At 34.1% G+C, this 18409-nt stretch overlaps 1 protein-coding gene across 3 annotated transcripts in view; it reads right to left on the bottom strand.

The window, feature by feature from the left end:
* VGlut (Vesicular glutamate transporter) overlaps positions 1–18409 on the bottom strand; it is an 81764-nt gene that overhangs the window by 22078 nt on the left and 41277 nt on the right. For all 3 annotated transcript variants that reach the window (XM_053757091.2, XM_053757089.2, XM_053757090.1), the window contains 2 exons: positions 15075–15235; positions 13095–13208 (listed from right to left, as the gene is read on the bottom strand). In XM_053757091.2, coding sequence (XP_053613066.1) covers positions 13095–13162 — 68 coding nt within the window. In that variant the 5' untranslated portion in view covers positions 13163–13208; positions 15075–15235. The remainder of the gene's footprint in view (positions 1–13094; positions 13209–15074; positions 15236–18409) is intronic.

The following is an 18409-nucleotide window of genomic DNA, read 5'->3' as shown; positions in this document are numbered from 1 at the left end:
AGGAATATTAAACTATTGTAGAGTAGTCTCTTTCAAAAAAATATTCTTAATATTTATACTTCTATATTTTTTAATTTGATTTATTTTTGATATTTCTGATTCATCAATTACATTTTGGTAAACTTTTTCAGGGATAATATTAAAAACGCGTACTCTCCTAGGATAATCTACTAACATTAAACATTTTCAGTGAAACTTAACTCTCTAACTTGCCTTGCCCTTGCCCCGAAATATAGATATAAGATATGGTAAAGTTTCATATCGATATCAATACTTTACCGTGGACCTCAGCCCTTCTCTATTAAAGAAGTGAGACGTAACGTAACCGATGGGGTATCGCGGGTTGGTTGCACCGCAAACTCATTTTATAAATCGCGGTCCGCTCGGCCGGAACCACGCGTTTACTCACCCTAGTACAATAATGCACTGACATTATCGCTGATCCCATAAAAATCTTTTTAAAACACGCCGATATTTTTAAATTTTTTTTAAAACACGCCGACATTTTTTAAATTGTTATCAAAAATTTCAAGTTTTGTTTTTGTATAGGTCACATTAGTTAAGACTGATAAACCGTCTCTATTAAATAATGGAAAAAAATGTAGGTACTATTCGACAAACTATTGACATGAATAAAATAAAATTCTGTAGCTCTAGTTGAAAACAGAATTTAAAAAATATGTAATTGTGCCTGCAATTCGAATTCTAATAGAGAAATATCTACAAATGTTGAATTCACATCATACTATAGCGCACATAAACTGAACTGGACAATGTATGGTATACATATGGATATAAACTCTTTTATAAACGACCGTCCTTTGCAACCACTCGCTTAATAGACGGTATCAAGTAGATCTTAAGTAAATCAAATCGCCCCATGAATGGCGAATGAACCCGGGCTTTTCGGGACTTCCACTGATGGCTATCACAATGGCCGAGATCAAGGGAGACTTATCTCGAAGATTCGCAAAAATGTTTCTTAACGTTTATTTAAGTTTCATCCAATTTGATGTTATCGCAGTATTAGACGAACGCGACCTGTTTCTACTTATTTAGCAGATTAATTACTGCTCGGAAAGAAATATATACTTTAGAAACATTGAAGATATGATTATGTTTGTATGGTTGTGGTCTGTTTAATATATAGAGAAAGATTATGCTCAAACAACGAAATTTACTATTAAATATTTTACCAACGGTTTAGTAAATAAAGTTTAATAATCATGAAATATAATGTTTTCCTAATGAATCTGAATAACATTGAATTAAATTATCATATTGCTTAGCTATTCTATTTACAAGCAGCTCCCCCAAGCCGTGATTCATCACACTAAAAAGATACTTTACAATGTGAGAAAATTTGCATTTTTATGATCCCTAAACAGGCAGTAAATCCGAGCAGTTATAAAACCAAACAATAAGATCTTGGATGTACAAATCTGTTAGATGCACCACCACGGAACCCTTTTCGGTTACGAGAGTGAAAAACAACAATAACCCACCCCGTACGAATGTGTGAGCACACGCAATACACTTTAAAAGTCTACAGATTATAGACCAAAAAATATTTAGACAGCCGATCGATGACATTTTTGCTATAGCACAAAATGCGGTTTTCAATAGTCATATAATTGTCATATAATAATAGGTTAAAAGTCAATGTTAAAAAACAATGTTCTTCAAAAACTTTCAAAATATATTGGGTCATATTTATTCTACTATACTACTAAACTTAATTTGCAATAATATATCCCTATGTGTTAAAGTTCTAACAAGACCTAATTTGCACACTCCGCAGTCAGCTGACGGCTACAGCATTTTATTAACTCTGCGTCGAACCCCTCCCTGTTTAAGAGCCACGCTATTTTCATGTTTCGCGAGTACAAATGGGAATCCATTTAAATTCTAAGCCGACATTTCAATACTACGCGATGTAAATGCTTTGAAGGCAGTTTGGTATACTGGGTTAATCTAAAGGAACCAAATTGATCCGAGTTTATTTCGGCATACATAAATAAATCTAGGAATGTAGTTTCTAATTTTTTTTTATGTTTGCAAACTCAAAATGGAAGTATAAAATTTGAATTTAGAAAGGCAGATTTGAATTTGAAACCCACATGTAGAGGAATTGAAAAAGTACAAATTCGCAAATAATTAAGTTGATAGGTTTATAGCTTTGCTACATGCAATCCGGTATACACAATTTTTTTAATTATTAGGTTCACAAATTTTATGTGAAAAAATATATTTTTATTATTCCCGTCCCATTAATACTTACTTAGCGTAGTCAAAGGAAACTTAACTGAGACGTTGCTTGCAAGTAGGTCAAAGTATTGGAGTAACAATGCGAGATTCTTCTCAGTGAAGAACCTTGTTGTTAACTTTGCCAGCACTAATTGATTGGTCTATGATTTTCTTTAGTCTTTTAATTTTAATAGTCTTGGTGACAGCAGGGCACTGATCGAGGGTTCAATCTGACAAGTTAATAGAATATTGGTTCAGTCATTCAAATATTTTAATCTTACTAAATGTATACAAACAGATGTTGAATTAATGTCGATCAAATTTTAAATCATCTCATCATTTTACATAATAAACTCCTTTTTCAGAAGCTTCAATATACTACAAACGAATTTCCGAAACTCATTTCACTGAATTATTTGTACATTTTTGTACAATAGTCGAGTTGCTTTATGTATAATAAGAGAATTGTGCAAAGCCGACTGCATTTAACTATTCCATGACATTTTTCATTAGCTCCACGAATTTAAAACTATATAAAACATACCCTTTGAAGAACAAGTTCATTAAATTTATCTCGTAATACCCAACGCTGGCTTTGTAACTTTGAGAGCGGATTGCAAGGGACTGCGAGCGAGGCTTCGCTTTGAGCATCAGTTGAGGGGCTTGCATGTAATAAACTCGATTGTGCCGACGATATACTTATTTGTTTGTCGCTGATCGACTCAATCTAGGGGTGCAGTATGTCGATACAGAAACGTACACCCGAACGAAACTTATACGATTTCAAATTTATTCCCGTTTTATTGAAGTTCATGCTTCATGTTGTTTACTTACTGCGTAAATCAAATAGCTTCATATTGACTGCCATACCTATCGATTACGTCGAAAATAAATCAAACAAAATAAACGCTTATGTAGGAACACATTAAAGTTCTTAATCAAGATTTTGCCAACTTTATGCGAACATGGTGATAATGTTATTGAAAATTATTATATTTGCGTACCGTTGTCGAGTACAATAATGTGCATACATCTACCAAACGACTACTAAACAACCGTATGCCTGTTTCCCTAGTTGACGTAAATGCATGAAAACAAATGTGTATGTGTAAGAGGCATAGCGAAACGACTGATCCTAACTTTTATCCTATTACCCGACAGCCAGTCTCTGGCAATTATATCAACTTTCGGCCTGCGAGTTGTCGCCGAGATTCAGGGGCGTATATACTGAAGGTCTGGGCGGTGCGTGTACCAGGTATCCCTAGCTCGGGTACCTGACTCTAACCAGCAACCTTCTTTTTTCATCAGACATGTAGGTGACAAAAAATTTAAGAGAGGTCCTTTATAGTTATGAAATTTTCACATAAATAGGTGAAAACGCTATTTATGTTAATTTAATATATCATAAAATTTATACAGTAATATGTACTTATGATTTTGATTACATTAAAAATGTACTTATGATTTTGTATACTACCGACTGCAAAAGCGCTGGTTAAGCAAAAGCATTCCAACAAATAAGTAACAGCATTATTAATTTAGGCCTCAGGATAGAACTCCAAGGGACTACGGTCACTAGCTACGCCACCGCCGAGATTGCATTTTAGATAATGGCTCAGTAATCAGGAGGTGATTTATCACAGCTATCTCAGCCTTCACCGTCCATTAAGCAATCAGCAACCCTTCTGTTGTTCCTGGATTCCGCATGAGACGGCGTGGGGTGACGACGAGTGACAACTATGGTTTTACACTATGAGGGGTAAAAAGTAATATCTCTCTATAGTTCACACTCTCCTCATAGTCATATTCCTTATGTCTGAGGGTTGTGGTCTGTGGAATGAAACACACACAACAACTTTCTTGCCACTATTAATCAGTTGTTTACCATTGCTTTCTCCATTTCACACACAAGTTAATAATCAACTAGTGTGCAGGTTTCTTCACGACGTTTTCCTTCACCGGAAGTAAGTGCTTGTGAATGAAAACTACTAATATGATATATGTCAAATTGATATACAAACTCATGTAGCACGAGTAGGATTTGAACTTGAGGCCTTTTGACCCATAAGCGGGCGTCATCATTACACAATAACCGCTTCAATAGTTCACACACGTGATCACAAATCTTTGTCTATTGTTCTGGATGTGTTGTGCACGTTTCTGTGTTTGTGATCGCGATACAAGGTTAGTATTTAGTGTGGGCCGTTGAGTGAAGTCTATTTATATATATTATAAAAACACCTACACGACGTAATTATCTACCACCCACTGACCTTAGACGTCTAAGGCCTGTGGGTGGTAGATAATTACGTAGTGTAGGTGTTTTTAATATATATTAAATCTCTATCTGCCAATATCAAATAAAATATAAATTTATTACAAAGCTGTGTTATCTAGATTCGGATTCTATTGTGATTCTAGACGGAGCTAATTTTACAAAAAATTTAGATATTTTTAGATGTAGAATATAGATCCGTATTATTAAAAAATGGATGAATATATACATATAGTTTGAACGTTTATAAAGCTTTTTAGTTTAAGTGCGGGTCCCGGGGCGGTTACTAACTAAGTTAGGGGTACAACGACTGACGCGCATTAGCGATATTTCCGCTGTCGTTTAGCGGCAACATCATTACGCACAGGAAATTCAATCGAGTTTTGGTACGTCTTACCCGTTATATGACGACACACTTTGCACATTTTTGTAGGGACAATTTTTCTCTTACATATAACTTAATTATATTACACTGTGTGTGTAGTACCTATATTCCCACACTACCAAATTTAGATTTTGATGTTCTTGATGATCTTTTTTGGTATTAAGTATGTCGACTCTTTTAGATATTCATGGCCCATTGTACTCTACTTATTTTCATTAAAACATAATTATAGTAACCTGTTTTAAAATCTCAAATTTTCCCTATCCATAAAAAAATATTCATCTTCATTCGAATAGAGCCATGTTTTTCAATAAAAATACGATTTTGTACCATTAGCGAAACCAAAAATGTCTTATTTCATCAAAGTTTGCGGTATTTCATAACACAGTTGAGACGTACACATATTATTATTTTTTCTATTATATTCTACATGACATATAAAAATAAATAAAATAACACGTTCCCATCGTTTGAAACTAACGTTCTAATAAAATACATGCTGAGTGCAAGATTGCATGCGCACCAACTTACAAGCACTCGAGACGTGACGGAAGCGGCGCGAAGAGCGTGCTGTCATGATCTGATCAATAGTCTTGGCGAAGTCAAATATTTGCACACGGCGAACATTAGTGGCGACGGCGGGGCACGCAATATCGCGGATGTGCCACCCGGGATTATAGAGTAATGGCTGTACAGAGGCGAACGAATTCAACTTTTTTCCCCATCATATTGCGTAGACAACAATAATGAGAGTAAGGGGTATTTAGCCCAGAAGTAAGAGTAAATAGAGTAAAAGTAAAAGTTATTTATTTCTTCACAAAATATACATACAAGTATCATAAAACATAACGTAAAACTTAAGCTAGATATTTTGTGAAGACTGGTGCTAGAAATAGGTTGAAACAGCCGAAGTGGGACATGTAGCTATAAACATTAACATTAAAATAATAATACAAGTAAGTAGTTAAATTCGTTTCACAAATGTAGCTGGCTATAACTGGATTAGGCTAGCCAAGGCCAGGGAAGGTTGGCGGAGACCGAAGAAGCCTCTCCGTGACTCCGTTGGGTATACCATGGTGGACTGATAAAATATTCTGTCTTCTCAATAGGTATGTTATCTGACATTGATTTCTTGTATTAGACGACAATCAAATGGGAAATTAAATCCACGTTTTAAATAAAGGTTCCCATGTGTATAGGTATATATGATTCAGGTATAATGTTATGTCACTTTTAATAAAACATCACGGTGAATTTAAATAAATAAAAGCTAGACTTATTAAATAAAACCACTTCTCAATGAGACAAAATACCTATATAGAGTGTTATTCCCCAGGTGCACGTGTTGATAGGCTGTGGTAACCACTTACCATTAGGTGGACCGAATGCATGTTTGCCAGCTTGATAGTATGAAAAACTTACGAAATGCCATCAATTTATTTAATTAGAAAAAAATATTTAAATCCAACTCTGTGCAATACAAGCACGAATAACATGATGGTTTTTGACGCGCCATGTTCTCAATGAGCGAGTGGGCGGCTCGGCGCCTTTCGGTCTGTCTTTGGCGCCACATCCGTCTCCCCGACTACGTCAAATGGCTTGTTCCTTCCGAGTTACTTAACGAATTCTACCGAATTGTCGAACAATTTTATTTTCGAGTTATACGCCTGACCCTAAAGTAGGGTTTTGGTGTAATAAACCCAAAAACCGATACTAAACTAGGTAAATACTTGGTAGAAAATTAGTTCAAATATCTATGTCACAAAACAAGATTAGATTATCCCACAGAACTTAATCGATAAGTAACTTAATATAACAGATACATTCATTTGTTTATTGATTGCCTGGTACGGCCACGTCTTGGGTATACCGGGCAATTTATTGATGACGACTTACATTTCAATAGTCTGACAACAAAGAAGACCGTGAAAAGATGACAAAAAAAGCAAAACGGACACTGGGCTCGAATACTAGAGTATTCGAGCCCAGTGTCCGTTTTGCTTTTTATCTAAAGAAGAAACCGATCTTGAGATGCATAAAAAAAGCTTTTACTTATGGAATTTTACTTATTGAGAACAAAGAAAGTCTGGGGTCTGTTTACATTTACAAATATTTGCAAAAAGTCAAAGAGCATGCCATAAACATTTAATTTAATGTTGACAGTGATATTAAAATTTTGATATTAATATTTGTTTTATAGACACAGCCAGAGTCAAATCATTAGTGCGCAATTTTCACGGGGCTCTTTGAAGTGAGATTAATTTGGCATCGCTCCGCCCCCGTACGGCCACCACACGCCAAAATAAATAATCCCTATTCACTCGGGGTACTCATTAAACAAGTTAAAATTCTCATTAAAACTCGCTTTCGTAAGGTTTCACCTTTTATTTTTATATTTTTGCTCTCGGAGCTAATGTCGTAACTTGTACTACTACTTGCCATTTCGCACCTTTTAAGCATAATTTAAAAAATAACTATATTTAATTTTTTGAGTACGTGTACTGTAACTGTACCTATTGAATATGTGTTTACTCAACACTAGTAAATGCAAGACATAATTGGCAAAATAGTTGACTCAACGAAGAAGGTTTTTATTTTTAGGTAATTAAGTACATATAGGTACCTACCACACATAGGCACACAACTACATACACAATTTTATTGTGTAATTTACTAAACAAAAGTCATTCTTTTAATTCCAAACATATTTTGCAAAAAAATTTGCAATCTTGTATAAGTAGGTTTATTCTTAAATAAATAATAATAATCGGTTTGATAATTAACTCAAAAAAATATATAAATAAATAAAATTTCCATTTTCCAAATTCTATATTCCGGATAGGTATTACCATTGATGGTTAAGACGGGAATTTTATTGGACTAATAAAATTAACTTGATCGCTTCCATAAAATTGTTATTATTTATCCCGAACTAGCTACTTTTGGACCCATAAAGATTTATCTGGTTGTGGCGGCCCCTCGGCGCCGGCAGCGGCGTCGCGCCGTCCCGCCGGTCGCCGTGCCGCCGGCCGTCCAGACGACGCGGCACCAGGCCCTATCGATCCTCCGAGATGACACACTGAGATGTTCACCACCAAGACTGAGTCAGGCTTACCAAGAGAAATTGAGTCATTGTCGTGTCAGATACGATGCATAGAAAATAAAACTTTGTACCATTTATGGGTTTTTACCTAAAATAAATAACTATTATTATTATTATTTAATAAGTTGAATTATGTTCAAAAGTGGGTAATCTAGAAATTTCCTAACCTATAATAATATAAATGCGAATTCAAAATTAAGTCAGGCTGTAAATACCCCTTTAAACGTTTCGGAAACTTTCTTTAATAACCTTGAATAATCAATCTTTGCAACTAAGTACCAAAAATAAATTCTATGGACCTGGTTGACCAGGTTCTGATAAAACGACTTATTTAATCTGACTAATAAACTAAATAATGAATTTACCTGATGTGATTGGCCAGGTAGCCCTATCCAACACTTGTGAAACACAATATTATGGCCAATTATGGCTATGTGGTACTTTGTCAGCAAGCGATGAAACTAGCCCTGAGCCCAGCTATCAACTTAACTACTTACTGATTCATTTAATTTGGTTAGAAATCAGAATTTCTATTTTAAATTCAAAATAAAACTTCAACTTAGTATAAAAATAATTTTTAATACAAGGTGGGTTTCATACATGTTCAACAAACATTTATCAATGAAAAGTGAACACAATCGCCGTGGGCCGCTAATTGGGCGTCCCCTAAGCCACAAACACCCATAAGGCGTTCATTAAAATTTCATCTTGGAGCCCGGGGCCACTTGCAGCCAATTTGCCACGTAATGCTACACCATGTCGACTTATCTATGCGTGATTTCAATGATCATATTAAGGCCGTATTTCACTATGCGAGGAGATTTTTTAAACACTAGGCTTTAAACTGCAAGTTTGAGTAGACGAAATTAAAAATTGTATGACCTTATTTCCCTTTTTCGTGGATAACTCCCACGAAAAAGGGAAATAAGGTCATACAATTTTTAATTTCGTATATGATTACATACCATATAGATTCTTACCGACCTAACCGACAAGCAACTTTTGACTATGTACATTATGTACTTTTATATATTATTAGAAAAAAAAACATTGTAAGAAACAATAATGGTAAGCCGATCTGGCATGATAGGGACCAACACTGTTCAAATGAGTTTCTTTCGGCATTTCTTCTCAGCAGTGGTCGTTCCAAAATGCCAGTAGTTTGTAGCTTGTGAGAAATAACTATAAATATAAAAATTGACGAGAAAAAGTGCCTGTGAAGGTCTAATTTCTGAATGATTTGAATTTGCAAGCAAGTGAAAATCTGGCTAACATATAGTCCTTCATGATTTTTGGGTGCATAAACATTGAAACCATTTTTGTTTTAGTAAATGTAAATAAATATAACACATAAGTAACTCATCCTTTTATGTTGGTAATTCAAAAGTTTAAAATTATCGAAAAATGTAAAGATCGTATACCGACTGCACCAAGAAAAACCTAAAATGTAAATATCTACTTAATGAACAGATCGAAGAGTAAAAAGTTCCAATAAACTTTATTGCGAGTACAATTTTAATTTATGATCTTAAAATTCCAAAGTATAATCGTGACGTAATCTTAAAGTAACAATTTTTTTATTATGATGTTTGCTAAAAGTTCAAGAAAAGTCACGATGAATATTACTTTGTACATTGTATTATGAGAGTGAAACAAAACAAGTGCTGGAGCAATTAATATAGGGGTCGCAGCCGCCAGCGATGGACCAATCCAGTAATTGTCGCCGGCAATATTCAAATAGGCGGAAACAATTAGCCTGAGTGCTGTATATTTATTAACTGACTGTCTAGCAATGCAGGACCGACAACAAAAAAATTGTTACAATCAAATTTCGAATAGAAAAAATAATAGCCAGTACATAACAACATTAGATAAATATAGAATTTAAAATTTCGAATTCCATGCAGACAAGTAGACTTCAAGAATTAAATCCCGGCAGTAATTCTTTTTTTTTAACATGACGTCTAAAAATGTTAAATATTGATTTTAACGAAAAAATATTGGACATTAATTACATTTTTATAAAAAATTATGACCAAATTGTTCATCAAATTTATTATTATGACTAATAATACGAAATTAAGAACATGAACTGTCACAGGGTGGTTCAATAAACGAGCGAATTGTTTGTTTCAAACAAACAACTTCGCTCGTGGAGCGAAAAATCGATAAATTGAAATCTAGTAGATAGCTTAATTAATTTTAACGAAGTCACAAATGGAATAGGCTTTGGAATACTAAAATTTACAGTCAGCTAAACATTACGAGCGTTAATTGACAGGATCCTCCCCCTGTCTACTCGTTCTAAATCTCTTTTGTGTACTGCGATAACGGTACAAAGCTTGCTAATGTCTTTTAAGGACTTAGTGATTTAAACGGACTAAATAATGAACCGGCTACCCTTCCTCTGCGCAATTTATAAGCTTAAACCCTAGGGTACTCACTAAAGATCTGTCGCTGCGGTAACATGAAGAATTAACTACTATTTGAAGGTGATTTGTTAGAATTTTTTACCAAATATGAAATACATAAATTATTATTGAGATAAACGTTTATGTCAGGTATAAAAAACGAAAGATGAGCAGGTGAAAGCAAACACAAAATTAATTTAATATTTCACCTTACTGCACCTAGTTCTAGCCGAGATGATAAAAGGTAAATCTAAGTTTAGTCGAAGATTAGCATAATACACCAAAGTGTATACTCATCTGAAACTGGCTGCACCTACTCGTAGGGTTAACTGTAAGATATATAAAATGAAAATTTTCTATAGAAAAGGTTTTTTATTTCAAATGTAGCTACAAACCTTTGATTCTGCACGCAACTTAGTTAAACAACCTACCGCATTGTGGTCAGTAGATATACCAACACAGAAGCGTAAGCTTTTATTTATTTCTATTTTATTGAATAAGGAATAATCACAGAATTCAGAATAAGCAGTTTACATAAAAAAAAACAAACTTATAATCTAATCTGGCTTGAATTCTGGCTCATAATTTATGCTACATATCTTTAAATTTTTATTGAACCTGTGATATAGTAACTAGGCGATTAGGACACAACCTTATAATAAGCTGTCTTTTGAACGGTTTTCTGTGCAGATCAAACTAAGTCGCCGTTATTTGGATAGATTGCTTTGTTCTGAGACTGATTATTGGTGGATTTTCCTGCATATTTTAAAATGTTACTTTATAAGTTAGAGAAATGAAGTATTTCATATAATCGTAATCGACTCGTAATACCGATTAATATTTGTGAAGTAAGTCCAGACAATAGAGCGGTGGTTCGCATGACGACACAAATCCGGATGATGTCTGTTTGTTATCAGCGCAGCGCAGTCGCTCCACTGCGCAGGGCTGCCAACATTCCCAAATAATCGCATTATTTATTGACTCAAGACGATTTGTACTCGCTTGGATTTTTATATCGTATTAGGGTTACATATCTCATAAACTTTACCCTCATAAAATTATCAGATTGTTCGCTGCACATTTCAAAAACCAAAATATACCGCAATCGAATTGTGTGTTAGGTAGGTACTATGTGTGTATAGGTGTGTTACTAGGTATATATGTATATATGCAAATATAAATATATTGAAAATATAGAAAAAATAAATCTTTTTTTGGAAATCCTTTTATTGCAAGTGAATAGAGAAAAGGAGGGTTTAAATATTCTAAAAATATGAATATGAATAGTCTTTTTAGAAGTTATGCCAATCGTGACACGATACCTAATGCTTACATAATAAAGGTTAAACTGAAAGTTCAAATGCGAGTATTTTAATATTTGAATACGAATAATATAACCTAATAATTACTATTTATATTAACGTTAAAATGTAACAATAAGTCGTTAATTGTAACTAAAGACCGGTTAGTAATCGGTAATACAACTAAAACAAGCAATATTTTTATTAAATTCCAATTTATTCATTGGGATATAGAAGCATTTATTTGAGTTTTTTTAAGTATCTGAAAACAAAACCCATTGCATTTATTAAAATAAGAGTTTTCGCCGACCCTGTATCAAAATCGCTTGTTACAATGTATCCGTAGTCTCCCTGCCTTAGGGAAGATTTTCGATTGCAACGGGTATTACTCGCCTGTCAATATTATCGACAATCGGCTCTTTCTTCCTATATTGTTACGACTCCTTTCGATGTATTGGCAAATTGTTTTCTTCGAGATCGTTTCTTTGTTTTGAAGTAATAAAAATTTGTAGCAATATATTCGATGTTTCTATCATAGTAATATTTTATTCTACTAGGTCAACGCATGTTAGTAGATGTTACTCTTTATTGCACTATTTACATAAGAATCATAAGTTATATACTTAACTAGGTATTCAAAAATAAATGACCGCAAAGGTGGACTTATAGCAAATGCAATTTCTTCGAGCCAAAAGCCAGCCTTTTGGTAGAAAGAGAAAAAAGTGAACTATAAGAGACATCATTAGTTTTAAGATTATGTGAGTTTGTCACTGCAAAAGTTGTCCGGTTTTTATAATTTCCATCGAAAGTGCCACGCTTATTTTTATTGGCGATATGTTATGTAGGTATAAGTGTTACGTATTTTTTATGATAAGATAAGTATGATTAAATATAAATCAAATCGTAAATAACTCTTCTTCTTTTCGAGTTGTTATTGCTAAAACTGTTGTCAGACTTTGGCAAGGCAAAGGCATCTGACATGACTTTTACGACTAATTACCGGCAAGTAGCCACGTACACATAGTGATATAATAATTATTGGAAGAAAATAAATTAAATAATAAGAAAATACATTATGGACCTTATAGCCCAAAGTAAATGATTTTTTTTGGTCACCTACCCTTTTGTTTGGCCCATAACGGTTGGTATATGAAGGATGTCACGCACAGACATTTGAAAAGCTTAATTTTATAGGAATATTGTGTTGTTTATCTCCATTCATAACTGCTCACCATTTTTAATTATAATTGCCTTATATACATCTCAAAAAACTGTCGTCGGTTGTTCAAAAAATGTTTCGTCTATGCTCGCCCTGTTTCCTGTCTTTAAAGTCAAATTATATCATTTGTTTTGCAAACTTATCAGCACTTACTTGAACAGAAGGGGTTTCTTGGCAATGAGGTTCGAAGCCTTTTGCTTCGCGGCTTGTAGCCCCTCCATGACTGCTGGTCTTCCCACATTAACTGCTCGCCACCATTACCAGCACCTGAAGAAATATTTTCTTTCAGATACACATAAAAGCGATGTTGCTCGTGATTCTTGCCCTAGATAACGACCAATACATATTATAGTATCATCCCGTGGATATCATAAATGCAGAGAGAAGTCTAAGATATAAAAACGGTTTAGGCAGCTGATAAGAAACAACAGCATTCTCAAAGGACCCTCTTTTACGTCTGGCAGACGGCTTTTCATAAAATCGAAATATAAATTGTATGATAGACGTTATGAAGGTATTAGGAGTGGACGTTAGTAAGTCAGCTGATAGAACATTGTGAAGGGAGAAGACGCTGACCCCAAATAAATGGGAAAAAGTAAGGCAAATGATGATGATTCACAGTAGTGACGGGTTATACTAATCCGTGCTAATAAAAATAATTATATCGAAAATTTCTATTAAAAGAGTAGCCAGTTTATAGTGACTCGATGGCGCAGTGGTAAAGTGCTTGCCTCTGAACCGAGAGGTCCCGGATTCGATCCCTGGTCATGATGGAAAATGATATTTTTCTGATTGGCCCGGGTCTTGGATGTTTATCTATATATATATTTATTATAAAATATAGTATCGTTGATTTAGAAGCCCATAACACAAGTCTCGAACTTACTTTCAGGCTAGCACAATCTGTGTGATTGGTCCTAATATATTTATTTATAGCTAATCTGTGTGAGAATAGAAGCATATGGAACAATTAATAATAATCCTTCATTCCAAAACCTGAAAAGATGCTTTAAATTTAACTCTTGGAAATGTCATTGTTTTATACCATTTTACTCTATAACCCTTTGTTTAAAAGTTAATGAAATACTGTTCGATTAATCAGCGGCAGCTAATCTGCACAACTTAATTGCTATTTGTACAATAAGTTAGCATAAATGTTTATAAGCCAAAATACGAATTGTAATTAACACGAAAAACCTTTTAGCCTTCCATAATTACTTACTTAAACGATTAATGGAAAAAGATTTCTACCAAAATTTGTTCAATTTCACCATTTTTAGATATGTCCAAACTACATTATTACTATAATTGCTAATTATGTTAACTATATACGTGTTAATATTATACATGAGAAAGTGTGTTTGTCCTTCTTTTCGTCAAAATGTAGCAATTTTTTTTTTCAGTGGAAGGAAATATGCAGTTGAAAAGAAAGTGACATTGGGTATTTTTTATAAAAGTAAACGGATGACTGCTATTTTATTATAAAAATATATAGGCTCATATTACATAGCGCATCATGAAGCAATGAAACTGTACAATATTAACATCGACACTCTTTTTTTCTATTTTATAGAGCAAAAATAATGTTAACATATGTCATCGCAAATTCTATGACATCAAACATTGTTATATTTATCAATTTAATTTTCATAAAATACTAGAACGATCTGAAATATTGTCAAAATGAAAAGAAAATATATTTTGTAAATTTTATCATATTATTTTTCAATATGTCTGACGTTATGTGCTTTGGTAAGGTAAGGTTATTCCAAAACTAATTCGGTCGTAGCGGACAAAGCAAAAAAAATAACTAAAAAGAAATAAATTAAAGGCTAACTTTCGTACTGCTGTAATGTAAATGCTGCATTTTTATAACGCAATTGTTTGAATGAAATTAAAATAGATCCTCCAAAGAGACTATCCCAAAATCTAAAATTATACCTACATAACTGTATAGCTATAAATCCGCAGTTGTATAGCATGTAGTATATCCATAGCTATGTATAGTTTCGGTTACATAAGACACCCCTAATGACCTTCACTTGAACTACGCACAAGCAACACAACAATGTACTACACAACATTTTCATAGTGTTTTAGTTAATAATGAAGTTATAAATTGAAATTACTTACATTTTTCTAATTTCCAGGCGTAGCAGCTCCTCCGTCGCGTGTGTCGAGGCGTAGCGGACTCCCCGCGCGCTACGACGCCGTGCTACGGCTGCGCGAACCTGCTACGACCATTGGCGCTACGACGACCGACGTAGTCGAACACCAGCCAATCCCACTCCTTCCTGCAAAGGGGCGTGGTTTTTCACTTTTCAGAAAATTTTCAGACGTCGAAAATGATTGTTGTGGGAAAACTCTACAATGTTTTATTACATTTGCAAACCATCACTGACATCCCTAGATGCGCTATAGTAACGTATGCCATGAGTGTGGTAAGATGGCTGCGGCTGAAATTTTGAATTGGCTATTTTTATGTGATTCGAATAAAACGGGTACATATATTGTATTTTAATTCAGAAATTATTGTTAATGTACTAAAATCAGTTTTGTCCTAAAAATGTCCAAGCCTTCAAAGATCATTTGTAAAGCATTTATTTTATGAATAAATATGGTAGATAGGTCAGAAAATTAGAAAAAAATATGCGTTTACACGAGTCCAAAAATGTGTGGTTTTATTTTTGTCATACCTTTATAAGCATTATAATTATCTAATTTTTTTTCACTGGTGTTTTTAATGATGTATGGTATGGTCTACAAATACATAGTCATCATAATAAAAATTATTTATCTATTCATAACACACATATTTTTTTATCAAAAAGTATAAGTATAACCGAATGAATATATTTTGTTGTTAGCATATAAACGGTTCCACTATTGTAAAGAAAGATCCTTGTTAATCAGAAATATAGATTATTGTAAAGAGCTTGCTTGTTAAAAGATTCTTGCTTTTTATAAAAAGGCACGATTGTACTAGTTAGAACTATTTAATTAGTATAATAAATATAATGTCAAAAGCCAGAGTCAAAGTCCTTACATTGAAAGTGCAATTCGAATAAACCCATTGTCTACATAACTAATAGTAATCTTTATGTATAAAAGAAAGTTTATTTGTTATTTTACTGATATAAATTTAACGAAAGAATGTACTCTTATATCATGTCATTTTATACCATAGTTTTTGATAGAAATGGAATCGTGTCTCGGACGTGCTCATGTACTTAATAAAATCAGATACATTTTTCAAATCTCTCTCATTTGTGCGCTTTTATCGGTTTCTTACTTAGTCATAATCATAAAGCGTCACTCCACATAGATTTTTCTAAACATATTTTTAAATATTTTACCCTTTCTCTGCGCGTCATCAAACCGCATACCCCACTCAATCAACTGTACTACATAGCCAAATAGTCCCTATACCTACCGCATCAAATAATATTGGCAGATCGACGTTATAATACGATCGTACTGCCAGTCAGTTCATTTCACGGACAGTGGCGCCACAAATGAAGTTTCCACGGTCCAATGAGCGCAGATTTTTACCATGAAATTATATGATCTCCGTCTGCATAACGCTTCAGGGTAGACTTTGTGCTGACTTGAAATATTATATTAATGTATAATTTCAAAAAGTGATATTGGATACAAAAATATTATGTTATGTTAATTTATGCTTGTCCGTGGCAACAATAGTTTCTGATGATCGGTTTTCGATCCTGGGTCCACCACCAAGTCATGTTTATCATAATAATGCAATGTGATGGAAACTGAGGGTGTGAAAATCTTTAATAGACGAAATATAACTTGCAAGATTTGATTGCATACAAACATCGGGACAGGCGACACTAAAAAATAAAAAAGCTTGTAAAAGAAGAAATAAAAAAAAGGCTCTATTAAAGCTCATCATCTTCTAACCTGCTAAAATTACTAAGCCGACGTATCAAGTGTATTAATATAGTCGAAAATACAAAATTGTAGTACTATCACATAATATTAATGTTACTTCCCTAACAAACTGAGGCAGCAGGATGGCAGCGGGAGGCCCGCCATGATTAATGTATTCATTCATAAACCAAAACGAGAATATAGGGTGGTCGCAATCCAGTTAAACACATCCAAAACTGCTGAACGCGCGACTTGCTCGCTACAAATTGTCATGCATGGATGATTAGGGGTCTAGATTTGCAACGAATGACGATTGGCGTGACCATCTCAAATGCAATATAAATTATGACCAATAACTATACATTTTTAACTCAACATAGCTCCCGTTTTTGTTAGTGCTCAAGTAAGTAATGGACTGTAAAAGCCTGAAGATTTCAGCGAAAGCTATACACGCGATGTAAAAGAGGTCCATTGTGAAATACAACAGCATGGCTTTCAATTCGATGGAAAAAGGTAATCACAATATTAACTATCTATTCACCTACTCATATGCTTCACTCCTATATCTGGATCTGGCTCCTTAGTAGTGAGGCTTGGGCCGTTAAAGAAGATCTCAGGAGGTGGAAAACGTGATCAATGACAAAGTTCTCCAACAAATTGTCCAAAAAAGCATGCTCATGCCTACTGTGAAACGGTGAAAAGTCTCATATCTGCATCATATTCCTAGGCATCGACGTCTCTCCTGCAACTGATAATGTTGGATGATATCGTTGGAAATCGAAGGTGCGGAAGAAAGAAGACATTTTGGCTGCAGAACATCCAAGACAGGATAAAATAAGCTAATCCTCACTAGTGAAGAGGCAAGCTAAGGGTAAGCTGCATTAGTATGTTGTATTAGTAGATGTTCACCGGCGCGCCGCTGATTTGCGTTATTCTGCGCATGTTAAAGTTAACGTCATAGTGACTGGTGCTACCCACTCTTAGAAGAAGAACATAATAGTTACTCATAAATTTGTTTCTTCTCAGCTATACATACTCACAAAATTCTTCGTACATTTTTTTTATTGATTTCGTTAAGACATTTAGTGTAACACATACTAATGTATCTGTATTACGACACTTTCACACAGGAGAGTTAATACTCTCCTGTGTGAAAGTATCGTAAATGTATAGGCAACATTTAAACGCTCGTGACAAAGCTCGCATAAAAGCTGCAAGCGCTGAAGAGCCGTCCCGATGAGCACTTAGCCGTTATCGATCTCTAGCCAACGTGCTCTTATCGACTTTGTGACCACTTACCATCACTCCACAACCTTACCCTACTCTATGGAACAATACACTTTTAAACAAAATTTGCTAACAATTGTCTGATAGGCAGTATAATCTGAAAGGAAGCATGATTTTTGTAAATACTATTTTTGCCACCGAACAAATTTAGGATAATATGAAAAATTGGGATAAAACTGATCTATTGATATTATAAAATGCATGAAAATTTGGATTTGAATGAATTGAAGTAAGAAGTCTTTATGCTTATATTATAAGACTAGCTCTTGCTCGCGACTTCATACGAC

Source organism: Plodia interpunctella, chromosome 16, assembly GCF_027563975.2.
Source record: "Plodia interpunctella isolate USDA-ARS_2022_Savannah chromosome 16, ilPloInte3.2, whole genome shotgun sequence".
In the NCBI taxonomy this organism is placed as follows: domain Eukaryota; kingdom Metazoa; phylum Arthropoda; class Insecta; order Lepidoptera; family Pyralidae; genus Plodia; species Plodia interpunctella.
The sequence above is the reverse complement of the archived record's forward strand: the minus strand, read 5'-3'. Positions and strand labels throughout refer to the sequence as shown.